At 42.0% G+C, this 23,942-nt stretch overlaps 1 protein-coding gene across 2 annotated transcripts in view; it reads left to right on the top strand.

Moving 5' to 3' along the window:
• LOC143488803 (uncharacterized) overlaps positions 1 to 23,942 on the top strand; it is a 92,078-nt gene that overhangs the window by 47,754 nt on the left and 20,382 nt on the right. For both annotated transcript variants that reach the window (XM_076987712.1, XM_076987711.1), the window contains exons 9-11: positions 13,072 to 13,776; positions 16,788 to 17,447; positions 20,182 to 20,322. In XM_076987712.1, the coding sequence (XP_076843827.1) occupies positions 13,072 to 13,776; positions 16,788 to 17,447; positions 20,182 to 20,322 (1,506 nt within the window). The remainder of the gene's footprint in view (positions 1 to 13,071; positions 13,777 to 16,787; positions 17,448 to 20,181; positions 20,323 to 23,942) is intronic.

A 23,942-nucleotide genomic window follows, 5' to 3' on the forward strand; every position in this document is an offset into this window, starting at 1 on the left:
ATAGATACCTCAGCGGGCTGGAGCAGTTTAAACTTGTGACAGACCACAAGCCATTAGTGCCCCTTATAAACAACCGCAGTCTGGACAATGTACCTTTACGTTGTCAACGTCTTCTCATGAGGCTCATGAGATTCAACCCCATTGCAGAATATGCTCCTGGAAAAACTCTAATCATTGCAGACACCCTGTCACGCAGTCCGTTGGCCTGCAAAGATGGCGACACACACACGCACAGTGATGTAGCCTGCTATGTGGCTGATGTAGTAGGGGGAATCCCTGCATCCCCAAGCAAGCTAGATGAAATCAGAACAGCTACATCTACTGATGCTGAATTGCAGTCTGTCATAAAGCTCATAAGAACTGGGTGGCCTGAGCACCTAAGCAGTGTGCCTGAAGCTGCAAGAGAGTACATCCAAATGAAACCGGAACTATCAGAGTATAATGGCCTCGTCCTTAGAGGAAACAGGATAGTTGTGCCACGAGTGATGAGGAGTGAAATTCTCCAGAAAATCCATGATGGACACCAGGGCCTAGTGAAGTGTTGAGAGAGAGCAAATTCATCTGTATGGTGGCCCAGGCTCAGTAAGGAACTAAGTGAGCTCGTAACATCATGTCAGGTGTGCCGTGAGCTGAAAAGAACACAACAAAGGGAACCTCTCATCTGTACAACGCTTCCAGAACGACCCTGGAAGAGGATTGCCATGGACTTGTGTGAGCACAATCACCAGCAGTACCTGGTGATCTCTGACTATTACTCAAGATTTCTCGAAATACTGCACCTACCAACAACAACAAGCGCACAAGTCATCAAGAAATTGAAAGCAATCTTTGCCAGATTTGGTATCCCTGATGAGGTTGTGAGCGATAATGGGCCACAATTCTCATGTGCGGAGTTCCAGGCATTTGCAAGACAGTTTGATTTTAAGCACTGTACATCTAGCCCTCACCATCCACAAGGCAATGGACATGCAGAGAGAGCTGTACAAACAGCAAAGAAAATTCTCAAACAAGAAGATCCAGTGCTGGCTCTGATGAGCTATAAGTCCACTCCATGCTCCTCCACTGGGTTCAGCCCTGCTGAATTGCTGATGGGGAGAAAAATCAGAACTACACTCCCAACCTTGGAGAAGAATCTCCTGCCAAAATGGCCCAGTAGGTTTGCAGTGAAAGTGAAGGATGGGAAGGAAAAGGCTAAACAGGCGTATTATTTCAACCGTCGTCATGGAGCCAAGCCATTACCTCCACTTCGACCAGGTGATGCAGTGCTCCTGAAGCTGGACAATGAAAAGTCTTGGTCCGTACCAGCAGTGGTCTCTAGTGAGAGCACTACTTCAAGATCTTTTGTAGTCAGAACACATCAAGGAGCCGAGCTGCGGCGGAATCGCCGTCATCTTCAGTTAGGGCCAGTTTCACAACCTGTCCAAGCAGAAGCTGATCACAACACAGGGACAGATCATACAGATGTCACCACAGTAGAGACTGTTCCTGCTAGTCAGAGTCTGGACAAACCCGCAAACCCTTTACCTACACCCACCGTGACCAGGTCTGGTAGAGTGTGTAAGCCAGTTAGCAGGCTCGACCTGTAGGGTTACACTATTTTATGGCCTTTGGGGGGAAATGGGATAAAGGAAAAGAAAATTGAGTGAGTGAACTGTGAAAGAAAGAGAAAAAAAAAAGGGACAAATGTTGTATTGTTGTCAGTATTGTTGATTTGTGAGCATGTAAATGTGACTGTTATAATATAGTACCATGTTTGGGTAAGACGCTAGAATATGCTGGAGAGTTTCAGTGTGAGAGTCTTGGTTTAAGGTTAGTGCTGTCTAAAGAAAAAACATGTTATGGTTAAGTTGAATTGTTCCTTGCTGTTACTAAAACGTAAAAGGGGAGATGTCATATACGGTAGTAAAATGTACGTGCGCGTATATTAGGGCTATATATGGTACTGGGAGCGCGGAGAAACGAAACGCAAGTGTGTGTATGCTGTGGCTAGCGAAAGGGAGTTTTTCATTAAAACGTTCACAAGACCGAGAGAAGCTTCGGTGTCATTCCTCTACACTCACAGATAGACTTCTTCTCCCGTCCCCACCAGCCAGGTCACATACACATCAAGTAAAATCGTACCGTTTGCCCTCTAAGCCCAACGTGAAATCATTTTCTTGTGTTGTAAAATGTCTCATACAGCACCAAACTACTAAGCATTTTAACCGACTGGTCACCTGATAAACTAGTCGCTCTAGCCCAAATCAGTGATAGATAATGTGAGGACGACCACATACAAATAATTAAGGTAGAGTTTGCAAATCTATGTGTTAAGCTGAACGTTTTGCAGAGGTGGGGACTCGAGTCACATGACTTGGACTCGAGTCAGACTCGAGTCATTAATATTAAGACTTTTGACTTGACTTGAAAAAATATTCAGAGACTTAGACTTGACTTGGACTTGAATTGGACTTGAACCTGTTTACTTGCAAAGACTTCATTTTTTTTACCCCAAATCTAAATTTTAAAACGCATATTAATATTTATAAAGTGCGCCCCATTAATTTCATTTCCGTCTTTCTGACGCAGACCAGTCCTCTGCTTTTCCACACTCTGTACGTGTGTGTGTGCATGAGCTGCAGCACAACCAATCAAATGGGGGGTTGGCGAACGTAAATTTTTACCGGGCGGGGTGTAAAATGGACACAAAATAAGTATTATATCGCGATCGATCGATCGCCAGTGGTTGGTGCCAGAGCGAACTAGTAACTCATTGAATCATAGATGTGGATCAGAGGTAAATAAACTAGATTTTTTTCCGGCGTGAGAAATCGGATGTGTGGCGTGAGAGCGTGTGAAGACGGTCAAATGCGTGTGTCTCACGCTCAATGCGTGAGAGTTGGCAACCCTGGGTTCTGTATCTGAACTCGGGGAAGAGAGCCTCTCTCTGTCACCATCATAATATCCAGTTCTATCTCAGCATGGATTGTGTATTTGAAGACATCTACGTCGAGAAAAAAATATATTGACAAAAGTGGAGCGAGTTTTCAGCTATGGGGACATCATTCATCGTGCACAAATGACATACAGACTTTTGGCCAGCAAATGCAATGCAGAATAGTTTACTGAAATGTCTAAAGTTGCAGATTCCTGTTAATTGTTCAGTTCTTATATTTGTTTGTCTTGTGTCACTCACACATGTTCTCCAAGAAACCAGATAAGAGAAGAGAGGGAAAATGCTGTTATGGTTCGTTGTATTGTACTGTGAAAATATCAGCACTTTTTATTTGAACATGGAGTTCTACTTATGACTTTTTCACATAATATTTATTTCTGGAAAATTGAATATTTTTGCAGCTAAGTTTAACAAATTGAACTGTGCAATAAAGAGGTGTAATTTTAATTTTTTTTATACTTCGTGTTTTCAGTTGCACGTTTTATCAAGATTTGAGGAGAATACAGATTTAAAAAAGAACGCATGTCTATTATTTACATTTAAAATATACCTGCAACATTGGTAAAAAAAAAAAGACTCGAAAGGACTTGAAATTCCAAGTTTCAGACTTGGGACTTGACTTGACTGTTGCCTGTCTTGACTCGAGACTTGACTTGACTTGAGTGTCTTTGCTTGAGACTTGACTCGGGACTTGAGGTATAAAGACTTGGACTTACTTGAGACTTGCAAAACACTGACTTGGTCCCACCTCTGACGTTTTGTTAGGCAACATAAATTAACACATTCGTTTGTGAAAGAAGAAACGGGAAGTTCCCCATTAACTGTGAAAAATGCCCATCTGCATTCGTGTAATGACAACACTCAGTAGCCTATAACTCCTCCTATAACTCCTTCTCGTACTTTTTGGTCTTTTTAATGTCTTAATTGTAGGCCTATATTGATTTACTAATTGTAAAATATATGCAACAACAGTGGAGGATCAACATAAGTTAACTGAAGGACTTAACAATGACTGTTAATATTGTTAATATAAAAAACAATATAGTTAATATTGGATATGGATTTTATCAGTTGGCGGTGTGACTTTTTCTATTGAAAACTCACGTTTAGAGAATGTTACAAATAAAAGTCAAATTTCATTCAACATGTGTTTGTAATTTTTTTATAATGAAGTGCGCTAAAAAGTGCCCCCCCGCCCGCCTGAGCACTTGCCCCCCAAAATGTCTGTGCACGCCACTGCCAGATACTGAATAACTTCAGTGTCCTACTTACATAATTAACACATATATAGGGACAAAATTCTAGCTTATACAGCTATCATGTGACTATTATGATTAACACATCATAACGTCATGGTGCAGCAAGTGCATCAGTAGCACCCAGTTTATGGCACCAACGAATGGGACACACCACCAAGTTGAAGTAACTTAAAACTGTGGTAAAATAAATGGACTATTCTGTAGAAACAGAAGTTTACTTCTGTGAAGCTTGTGTGGAAGGTAAGATGGCTAGAAAACCTTTCAAGCCAGTGGGAGTAATCCATTCCAGACGTAAGCTGCAATTGATACATAATGACGTCTGTGGTCCTATGCAGACTGAATCCATTGGTGGATCAAAGTATTTTGTGACTTTTATTGATGACTACTCAAGATGCTGTAAGGTGTACTTCATGAAACAGAAAAATGAAGTGCTCAGCAAGTTCAAAGAATTCGAAAGAACACTCTCCAATGAGTGTGGACACAAAGTCTCAAGACTGAGAACAGACAATGGTGGGGAATACACATCTAAAGAATTCAAAGAATACCTGAAAGCACAAGATATTCAGCATGACGTTTCTGTACCCCATACACCTCAACAAAATGGAGTAGCAGAAAGGAAAAATAGGACGTTGGTTGAAGCAGCTAGGAGTATGCTGGCTCATGCAAAGTTGTCAAATACGTTCGCCGCCACCCCGGTAGATCTTTCTGACTTGGTCACCTTATAAGTAGCTCGCAAGCTGAAAACTGTGGGCACCCCTGGGTTATAGCAACAGCAGCTTACACACAGAACAGGCTGCCCACATCTGTTCTGAAACAAAAGACCCCATACCAGAGATGGTGTGGTAACAAACCAAACGTGAGTCACATGAAAGTATTTGGCTGTGTAGCATAAGCACATGTTCCAGACATAGAGAGGAGAAAGCTGGACAAGAAAGCGGTGAAGCTTCATTTAGTTGGATATGCAAATAATGCCAAAGGCTATCGTCTGTTTGATGAAGAAAAAAGGAGGATTCTCATTCGTAGGGATGTCATCTTTAATGAATCTGACTTTGACTGGAAACAGGAAATGGAAGTTTTGTGCTCAGAAAATGAGGATATCATGGAAAAGGATGAGATGAGAACATCTGTTGATGAAGAAACTGTAAAAGAAACACCAAAAGAAAGTGGTAGAATCAGGAAGCCTCCAAAACGCTATGGATATGATGAGTTTGCTGAAATAGTGACTGTTGATCATTTTGCCAATGTCTGTTGTGTAACAGAACCAAACACACTAAAGGAAGCATTGATGAGTCCTAATGCAAGGGAATGGAAGAAAGCGGCGGACTTGGAGTGTGAGTCACTGCTTGAAAATAAAACCTGGGACTTACCAGGGAGTTACCAAAAGCTCGAAAGGTCATAGGATCGAAATGGGTGTTCAAAGTCAAGCATCATAGTGACGGACAAGTGGAGAGATACAAGTTCAGGCTTGTGGCTAAGGGTTTCACACAGAAATATGGTGCTGACTACGATTAAACATTCTCACCCGTAGTACGATTCAGTTCAATTCATACATTGCTGTTTTAGTTATGAGATTTAACTAACCTACCTGCTTGCCTACAACCAAGGATGGAAATAGGTGCAGAAGAAGGATTGACGTGCATAAATCTTATAAAATATCTGACTTCATATTATAGTTGTTAGGAATCTAAAAGAACTCACTTCTCAAATAGATCAGTGCAGGTTATAGAATATACTTAACTAACTTTATAAAGTACCTTGCTATAAACAATAGCTGCTTTGTCAGAAGTTAATCATAAACATGCGCAGCAGATGAGATACTTTAGAGGGAATTGGTATTAGCATTGATTTACCTTTTAACTGATACTAATAATGAGCTCATCTGGCCCAGTATAGCTATAACCAAGGAAGACTGGCTACACAATTAACCAGATTTATACAAGAACCAACAAAATATAAAACAATAACATAACCATACTAAATTAAAGTAACAATAATACCTAATGGAAACAGAGTTACCAACCGGTGCAGGCTGCCTCACGGAGAAGAACCCAGAAGAGGCCGAAAGAGGAAGCAAAGAGACCCCTGCACCCACAAAATTCTCCTTTTATACCCCCCAGCATCTCAAAGGGACAGCAGTCACAAAAACCAGGTTAACCAATGGGAATCAGGTTGCTGGTAAAGACAACAGAGTACATTTGGATACAGAGTGCATTCCACACAGGACTGCCACCTTTGGGGTGAAGTCTACAAACCTTCTCAGGGAGTGATGGAACTCTTACCCTGTTAGCATAACCTTTCCCAGCACACAACAAGCTGCAGAATGAGACTAAACATGCCACACAAACACACTGATATAACTAAAATACAAATGGTCAGTTTTATCACATTGCTATGGGAACCTCTTGAGGTGAACCACCATTTGTTGCCCCCCATGGTTTTATGGAGGAACACCAGATCCTGCATCACACACAGGAACACATCTGGGCACTCCTACAACATCAGGAGGAGGAGATCTACATGGAGCAACCAGAGGGGTATGTCAAACCAGACCAGGAACCCTTAGTGTGTAAACTGAAGATCTCAATATATGGGCTTAAACAGTCTCCTTGTTGTTGGAGTAAGATTTTCATGAAGGAAATTGGATTTATACAGCACACATCAGACCCCTGTGTATTTGTGAGATCTCAGCAGGAACTAGAGATACTAGCTGTGTATGTTGATGATCTGATCCTGATTACAGAATCGACAGAAAGCATGAACGAGTTGAAAGTTGCTCTGAAAAAGAGATACAAGATGAAAGATAGGGGTGAGTTGTCCTATATATTGGGTATCTCCGTTGTGCAAGACAAAGAATTGTGTGTTTCTTCATCAGAAGCATTACATTGAAGCCATTCTTCAGAAATATGGAATGGACAAAGCCAGTCCAGTTGGAACCCCAACTGACCCAAATGTGAAGTTAAAGAGAAATGATGGTGTCAGTAAGCCAGTGAACCAAAATACCTATCAGTCCATTGTTGGTAGTCTGCTTTATGCTGCAATGGCCACAAGACCAGACATTGCACAAGCAGTAAGCGTTGTGTCAAGGTTCAATGCTGAGCCAAATAATGCACATATGAATGCCGTGAAGAGAATTCTTCATTACTTGAAAGGAACCATGAACCATCAATCAATCAAATTTCAATCAAATTTTATTTATATAGCGCTTTTTACAACAGTTGTTGTCACAAAGCAGCTTTACAAGTGCCGGGTCCTAGCCCCCAGTGAGCAAGCCAAAGGCGACAGTGGCAAGGAAAAACTCCCTAGTTTTTTTTCATAAGGAAGAAACCTTGAGAGGAACCAAGACTCAGGGGGGGAGCCCATCCTCCTCTGGCCGACACCGGTCACCATGACAACAACAACAATTTATACAGAAAGAAGAGAAAGAAAAGGAAAGAGGTGTAATAATGTCCATCATGGTGTAGGCATCTGGTTTGGCAGGAGGTGGCTGGCCCAGGATGGATCGCTGATCTCCTCATCTCATTATTCCTCAAGCAGGCGGGCAGCCATGTGGAGAAATGAAACAGGGAAAATTAGCGCTGCATGGGGACATATACAGGACAGGTGAAATTATAAACATTTCTGGAGTGTGGCAGCAACTCCGGCATTAAGTTAAATTATTACAGCCTAGCTAACAAAGGCAGAACCAGAAAGTAACACAGGCTTGGGGGCATCCTGAGACAATGGCATCCGTCCACATCCGTCAACAAACTTGAGTGACCACGAGCAGTGACAGGATGACAGCACCAGCGCTCCAGTCTACCATAAAACCCTTCGTCTATGAACCCCTGGATCTGTACCTTTATCTAAGGGGGGATATTAATTATCAAATGCTAAACTAAATAAGTGGGTTTTCAACCTAGACTTAAAGATTGTTACTGTGTCAGAGTCCCGGACGCATTTAGGAAGATCATTCCAAAGCTGGGGGGCCTTACAAGAAAAGGCTCTTCCCCCTGCTGTTATCTTGTTAATTTTTGGAACTAATAAAAGACCAGCACCCTGTGATCTTAGTGGACGTGGGGGTTCATAATAGGAAATAAGTTCCTGAAGGTATTCAGGAGCAAGCCCGTGCAATGCTTTATAAGTTAATAAAATAATTTTAAAGTCAATACGGAATTTAACTGGGAGCCAATGCAGGGCTGATAGGACTGGACCGATAAGCTGAAATTTTCTAGTTCTGGTCAGAACCCTGGCTGCAGCATTTTGAACTATTTGAAGTTTATTTAAATTCCTATTTGAACATCCTGACAGTAGTGAGTTACAGTAATCTAATCTAGAGCTAACAAAGGCGTGCACCAATTTTTCCGCATCATCCTGTGATAATGCATTTCTTAACTTAGCAATGTTGCGGAGATGTAGAAAAGCTATCCTAGTAGTATTATCTATGTATTTATCAAATGATAGGTCAGAGTCGAGTATGACGCCTAGGTTTTTGGCTACTGTGCCAGGTGTAATGGGGTAGTCTGCGAGATTAAGCATTAGATCTGGAATTGTCTGTTTTGAGGCCTTAGGGCCTAGGAGGAGAACTTCTGTTTTGTCCTCATTAAGTTGGAGGAAGTTTAGGGACATCCAGCATTTAATATCTCTTACACAGGCCTCAATTTTTCCTAAACTGAGTTTGTCATCAGGTTTGGCTGATATGTAAAGTTGAGTGTCATCTGCATAGCAGTGAAATTTGACACCATGTTTGTTTATAACTGTGCCCAATGGTAGCATATATAATATAGGATCTCACCTACTTCTCCTGCACACTCAGTGATTTCTCAGGTCTGACACACTGGAACCCATGCTCCTAGTCAGTGCTACATTCCAGTTATTTTAAATAGCCGGTGGCATGGCTCTCAGAATCGAAATAAAAATGTAATCAGAAGAAAACAACAAAATTTGATCCCAGTGAAATGCACAAGTGATGTAAGCGATGCTGATCAAACACATCAAGTCTTCAAAGTCTCCTTACTAAACGTCCGCTCACTCACAAACAAGTCTTTTGTAATAGCTAAATTAATTGAAGATTACTGTCTGGACTTTCTTTTTCTAACAGAGACTTGGCTTGATAGCAATGGAGCAATAGTGCTAAATGAGGCTTCGCCTCCCGACTTTAACTATTTTAATGTCTCCAGGGTAAATAAGAGAGGTGGTGGTGTTGCATGTTTTTACCATAAAGCATTCCGATGTAAGCAGATCTCATTAGGGGAACATCCTACGTTTGAATATCTGGCAGTACAACTCAACAGTACTTATTCAGTTCTTTTGATTGTTATCTATCATCCTCCCAGATGTATTTTTACATTATTTTACAGTATTTACATGTATTTTACATTAATATTCACATGGATATATCCACAAATCCAATCACTTCAGAATTTATGAGGATGCTTAACTCTTTTGATCTCATACAGCATGTATCAGGCCCAACTCATAAGCATGGCCACATCTTAGATTTGGTCATTTCTAAACGTATAGAGGTTAATAATACTGAAATTACTGATGTTGCAATCTCTGACCATTTTGGTGTATTTTTCAACATGTCATTATCTACTAGAACACTCAGTGAAAAGCGCACAATAACCAAGCGTTATCTCAGTGATGGCAGTGCCGTGGCCTTCACAGACATGATACAGTCCCTCCCTCCCTTCTCAGAAAATGGGAATGAGCTAGTTGAAACATTCACACACAGAGTTAGGAACTGTATTAATGCTGTGGCACCAAAGGTAACTAAAATAATCTCTGGTAAAATTAAGATGCCCTGGAGAAACACTCCATCTATTGTAAAATTTAGGCAAGATTGTAGGCAGGCTGAGAGACGTTGGCGAAAGTCAAAATTGCAAGTACATTTTGATATTTATAAAACAACATTGCAGAATTACAACAGTGAAGTGAAATCAGCAAGGAAAAACTATTTCTCTACCTTAATCAATTCATCCAATAATAACTCAGCTGTCTTGTTCAGAAGCATAGATCAGCTAGTAAACCCCACCTCCTGTGGCTTCCCTGAGACTGTTTCAGTTGAAAAATGTGAGGAGTTTGCTATATTTTTTAGGGACAAGATTACTAGTATAAGGCAGAACATAGCAACAAACACTAATAGACCATCCACCCTTATATCAGTTACTCAGCCTAACTTTAATATGTCTTATTTCCAAGAAGTTGACATGGTAACACTACTTGATGTGATTTCATCACTAAAATCCTCTACTTGTGAACTGGACCCTTTACCAACAAGCTTTTTCAAGCAGGTTCTGAGCTCATTAGCAAATGAAGTTCTAACGATTGTTAATCAGTCTCTGCAATTGGGAGAATTCCCTAAAATTTTTAAAACTGCAATGGTTAAACCACTATTAAAGAACAGAAATCTTGATCCCACAATTCTTAATAATTATCGACCTATATCTAACCTTTCCTTTCTTAGCAAAATCATTGAAAAAGTAGTGTCAATCCAGTTGAATGACTATGTCAAAGTAAATCAAATAAATGACACTTTTCAATCTGGTTTCAGAGCTCTCCACAGCACTGAAACAGCCCTAGTTAAGGTAGTAAATGACTTGAGATTGAATAAGGATGCAGGCAAACTCTCAGTCCTTTTTCTGCTAGATTTAAGCGCCGCTTTTGACACCGTTGATCATGAAATACTTCTTGATCGACTACAGAGCTGGGTAGGCCTTAGTGGCTTAGTCTTAGACTGGTTTAGATCGTACCTAACTGGGCGTGATTACTATGTAGCATTAGGTACCTCTTCCTCCACACATCAAAAAATACCTTGTGGCGTCCCCCAAGGATCAATTCTTGGGCCGTTACTATTCAACCTATATATGCTTCCGTTACCACACATCATTAATAAACATGGTATTAGTTATCATCAATATGCAGATGACACTCAACTTTATATTTCGCTAGAACCTAAAGCCCTAAAATCAATTTGCTCACTGTTTGACTGCATAGATGATATACAGACATGGATGTCTGACAATTTTCTGCAGTTAAATAAACAGAAGACAGAGGTTCTTGTTCTTGGCAGTGATTCACAAAGGAATGATGTCCAGACTTATTTAAATCAAATGAATCTGAAAGCCAGACAATGTGTTAAGAACCTGGGCGTCACCTTTGATAATGAGCTCAGCTTCAAATCACACATCATGACTACATGCAAGACAGCTTACTTTCATCTTCGGAACATCGCTAAGGTCCGAGATATGCTCTCTCCTGCTGACAGTGAAAAACTTGTCCATGCATTTATCACATCAAGGCTAGATTATTGTAACGCTGTTCTATCTGCTCTTCCAAAGAGCTCTATTTCGCACCTACAGCGAGTTCAGAACGTGGCTGCAAGGGTTCTGACCCGCAGGAGAAAGAGAGATCATATTACACCTGCACTCCACTCACTGCACTGGTTACCTGTCAGCTTTAGAATAGATTTTAAGGTTCTAGTCATGGTTTTTAAATGTCTTCATGGTCTTGCCCCTCTTTACCTAAGTGAAATGATGGTTAGATATGTTCCAGTCAGGTCTCTCAGGTCTTCAAACAGTAATCTACTGGTGATTCCTAAAAGCTGATTAAAGATTGGCGAGGGTGCTTTTAGCCACTATGGCCCAAAGCTCTGGAATTCTCTTCCTGAAGAGCTCAGAGGCATTTCATCCTTGCATAGTTTTAAGAGCAGTCTCAAAACATTCCTGTTTAGATCCGCTTTTAGTTAAGAAACTCTATCTTAATAGTTTTATCTTATTTACTTTACTTTTTATTATCTTACTTACTTCACTTTTTACTTTTTATGTTATTTTAATATTTTTATCTTTAATTTCTTTTAACATTTTCTTTTTGTCTTTTTGTCTTTGTCTTATCTCCTTTTAATGTTTCTTTTATTTATACTGTAAAGCACTTTGAGTTACATGTATGTATGAAAGGTGCTATACAAATAAAGATTATTATTATTATTATTATTAAATTAGGGAGGGCTTTAATAAACTGTGTTGCTGTTAATGAATTTATCGAGCGCTTTATACACTGCCGAGGAGACAGGCGGGTATTTATGTTAAGATAAATCTCAAATTGGACTAAATAGTGATCAGAAATAGCTACGGTTTGCGGGAGTATATTTATATTGTCTACGTCGATACCCAGCGTTAAGATTAGATCTAGTGTATGATTTTGATAATGTGTAGGTCCTACTACGTTTTGTATAATGCTGACAGAGTTTAATATAGAAGTAAAAGCCCTTGCTCTCAAGTATGAGAAATCAGAGTCTGTAACTTTAGTTGGGTTCTCAGATGCTGACTGGGCTGGAGATCAGGATGATCGTTGATCTACAACCGGTAATATCTTCTTACTGGGTGGAGGAGCAGTGAGTTGCTCAGCATGAAACAGTCAACAGTTGCACTGTCAACAGCTGAAGCGGAATATGTCGCACTCAGCCGAGGAATGTGCTTGGCTAAAACGTCTACTAAGTGATCTCAGAATGGATGCTACTCCTAGTGTGGTCCTGGAAGACAACCAGGGAGCAATATTACCTCATGGAGACTAGTAGAAGAATAAAAATACTGAAATAGAATTTATGTACTACAGTATTATAATCTTGTTTTTGTCATTTATAATATAGACCAGAAGAATGTCTTATTCATAAAGGGCTTGTGTGGCTGAAAGATTTTCTTCTATTTTTTTTGTTCTATAGCACCTAAACTTTAGATTTGAATTCAATAAAAAATCTTTACAATACATCATAATTTTTTCTATAAATTGTGTGTTGGGAAATTACATTTATTAAACACACTTCCTAATACAAATATTTCAGTTGTTTTAAATATTGATGACGGACAGCTATATCTTTGTGTGTTTGTACTTATTTTGCAGGTGACACACACCTTCTCTCAGATCTGAGGATTGTTCTGCTGGGGTACAGAGGTGCTGGGAAGAGTTCAGCAGGAAACACCATCCTGGGCAGAGAGGAGTTTGAGTTAAAGAGAACTGCTCAGTGTGTGAAGAGACAGGGAGAAGTAGCAGGGAGGAACATCACTGTGGTTGAAGCTCCAGGATGGTGGAGGAACTACACTGTAGAGGAGAGCAGTGACATACTGAAACAGGAGATTGTGCTCAGTGTGTCTCTGTGTCCTCCAGGACCCCATGTTCTACTGCTGGTGTTACCTGTGGGCACAACTTTTAAAGATTATGAGAGAACAGTACTAGAGGGACACATGAAACTTCTCACTGAGAGTGTCTGGAGTCACACTATAGTTCTGTTCACATTTGGGGACTGTCTGATAGACACACCCATAGAACAGCACATTGAGAGTGAAGACTGTGTCCTCCAGTGGCTGTTAGGGAAATGTGGGAACAGGTATCATGTTCTCAACAATATGCACAGGGATGATGACACTCAGGTCACAGAGCTGCTGGAGAAGATAGAGGAGATGGTGGCAGCAAACAGTGGCTGCCAGTTTGAAATGGGCAGAGAGATTCTACAGGAGGTGGAAAAGAAGAAGAGAGTATTAGAAGAGAGAGGAAGAGAGAGGATGATGAAGGTACAGAAACAGAGAGAGGACATCAGAGGGGATAAGAGTAAGTTTATAGGTCATTGTTATACCTCCTGTTAGTTGTATTTTTGATTCCTGAATCCTGTGTCTATGATTTTATGAAGCCTTGTTGCATTCCACTAACCCGAACTTCATTGAGGACTTGAGGTGCTCTAATAACAAAGTGCTCTATGTTGGAAATGATCACATTTTAAAATCTAAACATGAATATCACTCCATTTGTGAGTTTAATTCTATTTAATCATAATATACTGAACTGATTTAGAGCTTTAGGTTAGAACACCACTACCAGCAGAGATCAGTACATGACCCCTCTCTGTTTTGAAAGAATAAGTGACTGTAAATGGTTGTTCTGTGAAAAAGCATTTTTTTCAAAACTTTCATTTACTTATAAACAATATTGAAACGTATTTTCATGCAAAGACATAATAGTTTTTGTTTCCTGCATGTCCTTACTGTGACGGGCAGGGGTGAGCAACGACAGCACCGTGACAGACCCCCCCACCAAGCCGCACTCCCCTCCACTGGGTGTGTGGCACACAGCGGCTGCACACAAAACATGAAGGGGCAGGAAGGCAGAGACAGGCAGGAACACACCTCCTGCCGTCCGGGAGCTGAAACATAAAACACAAAACATTAGGCAGCTCACCTCCCCGGGCGGGACCCTGGACCGACCGGGCCGTTAACAACACAAAACCACGCCCCAGTCGGTCACAGGGCCCTCACGCCCTAACCGGCATTCAGCCGGTAAGCCCCACGGGTGTGAGGACGAGGGCCTACGGCTCCTCTCGTCCCTCGTGTGTGTGTGGTTGTGCAGGCTACCTCTCCAAGGCGTAGCTACTTCACCTCCTGGACCTACCTCCTCCCAGAGCTGACCCCTGCCTTCTGCTAGGGGTCACCCCAGCCTCCTGGGGAGCCAACCCCTCCCGGGGCCTCTCATCTCAAGGTGGACTCCTCCACCCAACCCAGGAGCGCCAGAGACCGAGGCCCAGAGCACCCCCGACGCGGGCTAGGGAGCAGCCCCAAGGGCCTCCTGGTCACCCCGGGCAGGAGGGAGGATCTCCATCCCCAGCAGGAGCTTTTCAGACCGGAGCCCCATGGTCCCCAAACATCCGGGGGGCCCAGCCCTCTAGGGAGGGGCTCTTCATGACCAGGCTCCGGTCACCCCACAACACAAGGGGGCTCCTGCCAGGTGGAGACCCCCACAAGGTCCAGGAACACTGCCAAGGAGAAGCACCTGCACAAAGAACACAACCAAACACACACACACACACACATATACAAACACAAAACACAAACGCGCCCTACCCTATTCAGGGCCTCCCTCGGGAGAGACGCCCTCCGTGCCACACCCCATGGCACGGGACCACAGCCGGTCCCCCCCCAAACACACATTTAAGGGGAGGAGCATGTGTGGAATTACATTTAACAGTTGACATCACGCTAGGACAAAACACACACGCAAAGACTAGACAAGCAAACAAAAACGGTGCACAGACAGACAGACGGGACCTACACATGCGCGCTCGACATAAACACACAGTGACGCGCGCCGCTCAGAGTCGCAGTCGCTCCCCACATTTAACACAAGACACACGGGGAGCGAGGCGACGGTGACGAGCGGCGACCGCGTCACACACAAAACACGCAACATTAAACATAACGAGCACGCACACTGATCCACACATCCGTCGACAAACACACGTTTTAACAAACACGAAACATGAAGAGCCTTCCAGGGAAGACGCCCTGGTCCTCGCCGCGCCACAAACACAAACATGGCGGAGCTCTTCAAACAAACAAACAACAAAAACGAAGAGTATTTCCAGGGCGAGAGCCCTGTCCCTCGCCGTGCCACAAACAACACAAAAGCACGGCGGATCTCTTCAAACAAACACCACGCAGACAAACACTTACCACGAGACATGACCACGAACGAAGGAGAAAGTAAAAGAAACTCGGCGGCTTCCGAAGGGTGGCTGGTCATTCTGTGACGGGCAGGGGTGAGCAACGAAAAGGAAGCGATCACGCCAAGTCTCGGGGAAAAATTATGGTTTAATAGAAAGTGTGCAAACCTAAAACCCGTGCACTATCTCCAAATTAAGGATATAATGACCAGCGGTCAACTGGTACAAAGACAAGACATATATAGGCAAACAAACGACCCTCAGGTGAGACGGATCACGGGCTCCGCCCCCCTGAGGGACGCACATGACGTCACCAGACAACAACAACAACAGCCGCTGTGGACGGAGGCGGCCGGTAGGGGGCCGCCTCACCGTGACACTCATATAATCTTAATTTCATCTCACATGAACCGATACAATATTACCTCAGTAAAACTAGCAGAATAAAAATACTGAAATAGAAGTTATTTACCAAGTTATTTAGAATATATGTGAGTAACAGACGAATATGGATATCCTGAATAGCATTTTAAAGACTTTAAATGCTTAGTGATGCTTCAGATTCAAATGTGTGCTGTCAGACTCATTATTGCTGTAACAATAAATCACTATGTGTGACGTTCGGGCGCAGCCAAGGACGAGACACAGAACCCTCGGGTTGCAGAGCAAACGACACTTTAATCTCAACAAGTATTGCGCAATAGCGCACGTAGAACATAGAACTTGACACGAAACGTGTACACATTAGACAACGACGAGCACAGGACACTGCGCGAGCGCACATTAAATAGACAAACCACATTAGCCCCACGTGATTACGAGACACGGTCACAGGTGAGACTTATTAATCACACGACATAACCATAACCACGGATATCCACAGACGCAGACAAAGCACGTGGACTACGTATACACACGCCCAAAGGGGAGGGGCCAGGGTCCTCAACGTGACACTATGATATTCTTGTTTATAATATAAGCAATATAATCTTAACAATACATGATTATGTTCTGTAAATTGTGTGAGGTGAAAATTGTATTTATTACACACTTCTTAATCAAAATACTTCAGTTGTTTTAAATATTGACAACAAACAGCTATATATTTGTGCGTTTGTTTATTTTGCAGGTGACATACACCATCTCTCAGATCTGAGGATTGTTCTACTGGGGTACAGAGATGCTGGGAAGAGTTCAGCAGGAAACACCATCCTGGGCAGAGAGGAGTTTGAGTTGAATACAACTGCTCAGTGTGTGAAGAGACAGGCAGAAGTAGCAGGGAGGAAGATCACTGTGGTTAAAGCTCCAGGCTGGTTGAAGAATGAACCTGCAGAGTGGTGCAGTGAGTTACTGATGCAGGAGATTGTGCTCAGTGTGTCTCTCTGTCCTCCAGGACCCCATGTTCTACTGCTGGTGTTACGTGTGGACACAACTTTTAAAGATTATGGGATAAGAGAACTAGAGGGATACATGAAACTTCTCACTGAGAGAGTCTGGCATCACACTATAATTTTGTTCACATATGGGGATGATCTGGGAGACACACCCATAGAGCAGTATATTGAGAGTGAAGACGGCACCCTCCAGTTGCTGGTTGAGAAATGTGGAAACAGGTATCATGTTCTCAACAACGAGAACAGGGGTGATGACACTCAGGTCACAGAGCTGCTGAAGAAGATGGAGGAGATGGTGGCAGGAAACAGTGGAGAGTGGTTTCAGTTTAAAAGCCCAGAAAGTAGTGAGATGAAGTTAAATATGGGCGGTCATCACGTCACAACACTATCACCTAGTAAGTGCTACAATTTATTATTTCTTATGTAAAGATCATTGTCTAGAATGTTTTCATTTTTTGTTCATTATAATAGATATAATAGTATAATAATACAGTAACTTAAAATTCATACATTTATTCTGGAACTTTGATGAAGAAAAGGCATGCAACCTAAATGTACTGTTAAAGTTGGTTATTATTACAAGATTACAAGTAGCTGTTGCAATATTGATTGATTATGAGTAATTATAAGGGACCACCCTGAAATTTCAGGGAAATATGTTTTATACCTGGAATAGATGAAATGATATATTAGTCTCATTACCAAAGGTGAAGTTCAGAGTCTGTGCAGGGACCCAAAACCACTGGTTGAAATATATTTGCCACAGTAATTGGTTAATTGAACAAATGCAAATTTTATTGATTAATAGATATCAACAATTTAATGTTATAATGCATAACGATGCTTTGTTTTGGTTCAAAGAGTTTATCAAGTTAAATGAATTAACTGAATCAGAGGAATGAACTACCCAACTGAGGTTAATCTAACTATGAAACCGAAAACTGCACAGACCATTTAAACCATTGTTAACCAACCGAAAAGCTATGATGAATAAAGTAAATTAAAATGGGAGGAAAATGCCTCATAGATGAAACTGGCAGATACTGGTGTGTCTTTCATCTATGCTAAAATTAGATGAAAGCTAGGTCTGAAATGTCAGCAAAGAACTGGCTAAAATATATGTAACACGTTGCTTTGGTCGGAATAGCTAATCCTATAGTGAGTATAAATAATAGCAGCGAACCAGATTGGCATCAAAGTGGCATGATGAATGACGGTGCCTTACTCTAGGCGAGACTCTTCCAGGCTCAGATAGTTGTCCACTGCTGCTGGTGTTGTACTGAATTCCGACTCCTCGGCAGAATCCTACTCCCCTTGTTTGCACCCCTTATTAAATTTAGAAACATGTGCTTTATATGGAATAGCCTTCATATGCCGATGTCACTAAAATAAAAAGACGTTAACCAGACATTTCAGTCCTGTGAATTCTGTCATTATAACTTCATTGTCACGTAGGGTTACGTCCCCCTCTCCTAGCTGTCACTCTGATTTCCCTGTTCCTTGTGTCTGTGTTGTTCCCTGCTCCTTGATCCCGCCTTGTTGTCTGTCTCCATGGTTTCCCCTGCTCTGCCACGCCCGTGTCGTTATTGTCTTCACCTGTTTCTAGTCTAGTTCAATGTATTTATAGTCCCTGTGTCTCCCATGTCAGTCATCGGTTGTATTGTACTTTGAGTCAGTTTGTGCTTTGGTTATTCAGTCAGTGTTGTAATTTGTATTCGCTCATTCTGTGTTTTGGTGTTCTTTGTCCCCCGTACGATCTCCGTGTGTTCCTGCCTGGTTTGTGTTGTTCACCTTGTATCGTAAGTCATGCCTGTTTATATTTCATATTCGGACTGCCTGCCTGTTATGACCCCTGCCCGTTATTACGACTCTGCCTATGGAATTCCATTTTATAAATCTCGCTCTCCTCAGCGTTTGTGTCCGCCTTCGTGCTCTGCGTCTCGCAGGACGTTACATTCATTGAGTACTCTAGTTTTGTCCCAATTAGATAATTAGGGAATATTTGTCCAAAAATCTTTTTAAAAAGGAAATAAGTCAGGTTATCCGTAACATGTACAGTATTAGATGTAAGGCTGTCAGTAATGACGAGGAACAAAGTAATACTTGTCACGTATGGCCACGCCCCCCTCCCTTTGCTGTCACTCCAGTGTCTCTGTTCCTCGTGGTTCTGTTGTTCCTGGCCCATTAGCCCCGCCTTGCCCGTCTGTTACCCTGGTTTCTGTCTGTCTGCCACGCCCGTGTCATGATCGTTGTCAGCTGTGTCTCGTTATGTCCCTTGTATAATAGTCCCTGTGTTTCCCTAGCCCCTTGTCGGTTATTCGTTCTGTCGTGGTTTGTTCCTGTGTAGATCGCTGTTCTACTGTGGTTCGTTGTGCTCTCTGTTTCCCTGCCTTGTTTGCGTTTTCCTTTTTGTGTTATGCCTATGTACCTGTGTAATTTGGATGGCTCTCCCGTTATGACCCGTGACTGCTTAGATGACTTCAATTATGGAATTCCCTGTAATAAATCTCGCTCTTCTCAGCGTTTGTGTCCGTCCCCTTGCTCCGCAGCGCATGCTGCGTTACAATACTGAGGTCAGAGGTGAGCTTCAGTATAGCAAGTATGTTACTGCTCCAGGCCTGAGAATGAAAAAAATATATGCAAAATGTTCTGAGTAATTCTGAGTATGAAAGGCAGTAGATCCCCATAGAGTGCTATGGTAACAACCAACCTTTGGTACATTTTGTTAAAAACATTTAACACCCACGAATCAGTGTTTCTTTGTTTGGATATAGATAATGCTGCGAATTCGGCACAACACTTGTCAGGAATACGCGGTATTTTGAAGCATAAAATAAACCCAGGGCGTATTTTCCGAGGTTATACCAAGCACTCACAGTGACCCAGCTGTTCGGCGAAGTTGAGCTATGATGTATTAGCGGATTTGTTCTGGACCGCTGTACAATTGGTTGAGTAATCAAGGCCTTCATGGACTTAGACAGGTGTGCTCGCTATCCAGTCTTTATACGCTACTGGAGAATTTGTATTAATTCAGTGGCAGAAAAATGACATTCAATGTTAAATATACCCTGTAATAAATGACAAGTATGTGGAAAAACAAAACTGATTTAATTTTCCCATAATTTCCAGTTAGTGAAGATGAGAGGCCAGACACATGGTCTATGACACTTAATGCTTCTGGTTCACACTGGTTACGACCAGCATCTGGATATTCATCAATGCATTCAACAGTCTCCTACTGGTCTGATAGCATGAGACAACCAACAATAAGTGAGTATTTAAAAAAATATTGTATGTATGATATAGTTTATATAATTTATATATGAGTTTATACATATACATTTTATGCTGAATGCGTACATGCAGCATAAAATGTGTACACTATGTTCAATGGACGGAGTACAGTATGGATTACTTTATCTGGCACATTTCTGCATTACTGCTAATGGGGATCACCGTATTTTTGTCTGTCCTAAAGGGGCAGAACAGTTTGTGCGAGATCTGCATGCCGGCTGATTTTGAAAACAGTTTGGAACTGATGCGGTTATGTTTTCATGTATAATGATACCGTAAGATTTGATTTTCAGAAGGAGGTTGACCCTGAACATTGATTGTATACATTCTGCTTTGTTGGACTGCCTGATTGGGTTTATAAGACCACCGGGAGTACATTTACGTTTGGGATAGCTCTGTGTTTGAGCTTTGCTGGACACTTGTTTATAATTATTAAAATGGGTGGGTGGGTGTCTGTTCAGTGGGGTGGGTTTTATGGGTTTGTGTTTTCTATAAATGATTTGTTTCTTTCTCTTCCCTTACCCCGAGGTACTCTCTTTTTTCCATTATCTTTTACAACCTTTTTCTTTTTTTACGATCTCCGTGTGTTCCTGCCTGGTTTGTGTTGTTCACCTTGTATCGTAAGTCATGCCTGTTTATATTTCATATTCGGACTGCCTGCCTGTTATGACCCCTGCCCGTTATTACGACTCTGCCTATGGAATTCCATTTTATAAATCTCGCTCTCCTCAGCGTTTGTGTCCGCCTTCGTGCTCTGCGTCTCGCAGGACGTTACATTCATTGAGTACTCTAGTTTTGTCCCAATTAGATAATTAGGGAATATTTGTCCAAAAATCTTTTTAAAAAGGAAATAAGTCAGGTTATCCGTAACATGTACAGTATTAGATGTAAGGCTGTCAGTAATGACGAGGAACAAAGTAATACTTGTCACGTATGGCCACGCCCCCCTCCCTTTGCTGCCACTCCAGTGTCTCTGTTCCTCGTGGTTCTGTTGTTCCTGGCCCATTAGCCCCGCCTTGCCCGTCTGTTACCCTGGTTTCTGTCTGTCTGCCACGCCCGTGTCATGATCGTTGTCAGCTGTGTCTCGTTATGTCCCTTGTATAATAGTCCCTGTGTTTCCCTAGCCCCTTGTCGGTTATTCGTTCTGTCGTACGTTTGGGATAGCTCTGTGTTTGAGCTTTGCTGGACACTTGTTTATAATTATTAAAATGGGTGGGTGGGTGTCTGTTCAGTGGGGTGGGTTTTATGGGTTTGTGTTTTCTATAAATGATTTGTTTCTTTCTCTTCCCTTACCCCGAGGTACTCTCTTTTTTCCATTATCTTTTACAACCTTTTTCTGATGGCGTCCCTAAAAATTGTAAGTTGTAATGTTAACGGCCTCACTAATACCACCAAAGCATCCAGGGTTATGATGCTGTAATGTGCGATATACGATGCAGGACGCGGAGTTTGACATGTATTACACATATTCTTTAATGGCGACAGGAAGCTACAACAGTAGTGTACACATAAACACTTAGGAGTCAATTAGAATCTGTTCTGCCTCAAATTATCTCATCAGACCAAAATGGATTTATTAAAGGCAGTTATCTTTTCACTAATGTTCAAAAGTTGGTCAATGTGCTACCACTGGATGGCTCTGCAGATCACCAAGAAATAATTTCGTTAGATGCAGAAAAAGCTTTTGATAAAGTGGAATGGCCATATCTGTTTGAAGTTTAAGCAGATTTGGTTTTGGCCCTATGTTCATTTCCTGGGTGAAACTATTATATAGCATTCCTGTCAAGTGTCCCGTTTTGGCCGGGACAGTCCCGTATTTTACCGCTCTGTCCCGGCGACGTCCCGTATTTTTATTTTCCCGTATTTGTCCCGTATTTTCAGTTTTCAATTTTTATTTTTTTAAAGCATTCATGTGCCGCTCCAAACAGAATTCTGTCACTAGCCTCGCGAGAACTGCCACCCAGACTACTGCAGGTGGAACTGCCACCCAGACTACTGTAGGTAGCAGTTCTCGCGAGGCTAGTGACAGAATTCTGTTTGGCGCGGCACATGAATGCTTTAAACAATATATAAATTAAAACTCGCGGGTTTAGTGTCGACAGTGGGAGCAAATGTGGAACAACAAATCAGGATTTAACGAGAGAAGGCTTGCTCACTGGGGGCTAGGACTCGGCACTTGTAAAGCTGCTTTGTGACAACAACTGTTGTAAAAAGCGCTATATAAATAAAATTTGATTTTGATTTGATTTGAGAAGGCAGTCCTGCCTAAAAAGCTAAGCGTACGTGTAAGTACCTTGACGAATGGGACAGGGAATTTATTTTCCTAAAGAGGAGCATGAAGGGGCATACAGTTGTGATCAAATTTATTCAACCCCCAATGCTGCGAAGGGTTTTATGGAATTCAGTGCACATTTGTAATTGTGTTCATAATGAAATCTTACAAGGACTTGTTAAAGAACTAAATGCAACTAAGATAGCATCAATTTTTTTGGTCATAAAGTATTAAATGGCCTTTTTGTGATTTCTTCATTGACACAATTATTCAACCCCTTTACGACTACCACTCCTAAGAACAGAGGTTCATTCCAGTGTTTTCCATCAGGTATTGAAAACATCTGTGGATGTCAACGAGCAGCAATCAAGCATGATAAGCACCAATTAGGCAGATTTAAAAGGACTGTGATACTCAGCTCCTTCTAGACATCTACTGGTGTGTTTCCAAGCATGGTGAAGGCAAGAGTATGGTCCCAGAAGACAAGAGAAGAGGTTATTGCTCTTCACAAGAATGGCAATGGATATAAAAAGATTGCGAAGTTGTTAAATATTCCAAGAGACACTATCGGAAGTATCATTCGCAAGTTCAAGTTAAAGGGCACAGTGGAAACGTTACCTGGTCGTGGCAGAAAGAAGATCCTGACCGCGACTGCTGTGCGCTACCTGAAGCGTAATGTGGAGAAAAATCCCCGCGTGACTGCTAAGGAACTGAAAAAAGACCTGTCAGATGTGGGCACTGAAGTTTCAGCTCAGACAATAAGGTGCGCACTGCATAACGAAGACCTCCATGCCAGAACGCCCAGACGCACCCCCTTGCTGACTCCAAAGAACAAGAAAAGTCGACTGCAGTATGCCAAAAGTCATGTGGACAAGCCACAAAGGTTTTGGGACAGTGTACTGTGGTCAGATGAAACTAAATTAGAACTGTTTGGGACAATGGACCAGCGCTATGTTTGGAGAAGGAAGAACCAGGCTTATGAACAAAAGAACACCTTGCCTACTGTGAAGCATGGCGGGGGGTCAATTATGCTTTGGGGCTGTTTTGCTTCTAATGGTACAGGAAAGCTTCAACGTGTGCAGGGTACCATGAATTCCCTTCAGTACCAGGAGATCTTGGAGGAAAATGTGATGGAGTCAGTCACAAACCTGCGGCTTGGGAGACGTTGGACCTTCCAACAGGACAATGATCCGAAGCACACATCCAAGTCCACTAGAGCATGGTTGAACATGAAAGGCTGGAACATTCTAGAGTGGCCATCGCAATCACCAGACTTAAATCCAATTGAGAACCTCTGGTGGGACCTAAAGAAGGCAGTTGCAGT

Source organism: Brachyhypopomus gauderio, unplaced genomic scaffold (assembly GCF_052324685.1).
Source record: "Brachyhypopomus gauderio isolate BG-103 unplaced genomic scaffold, BGAUD_0.2 sc54, whole genome shotgun sequence".
In the NCBI taxonomy this organism is placed as follows: domain Eukaryota; kingdom Metazoa; phylum Chordata; class Actinopteri; order Gymnotiformes; family Hypopomidae; genus Brachyhypopomus; species Brachyhypopomus gauderio.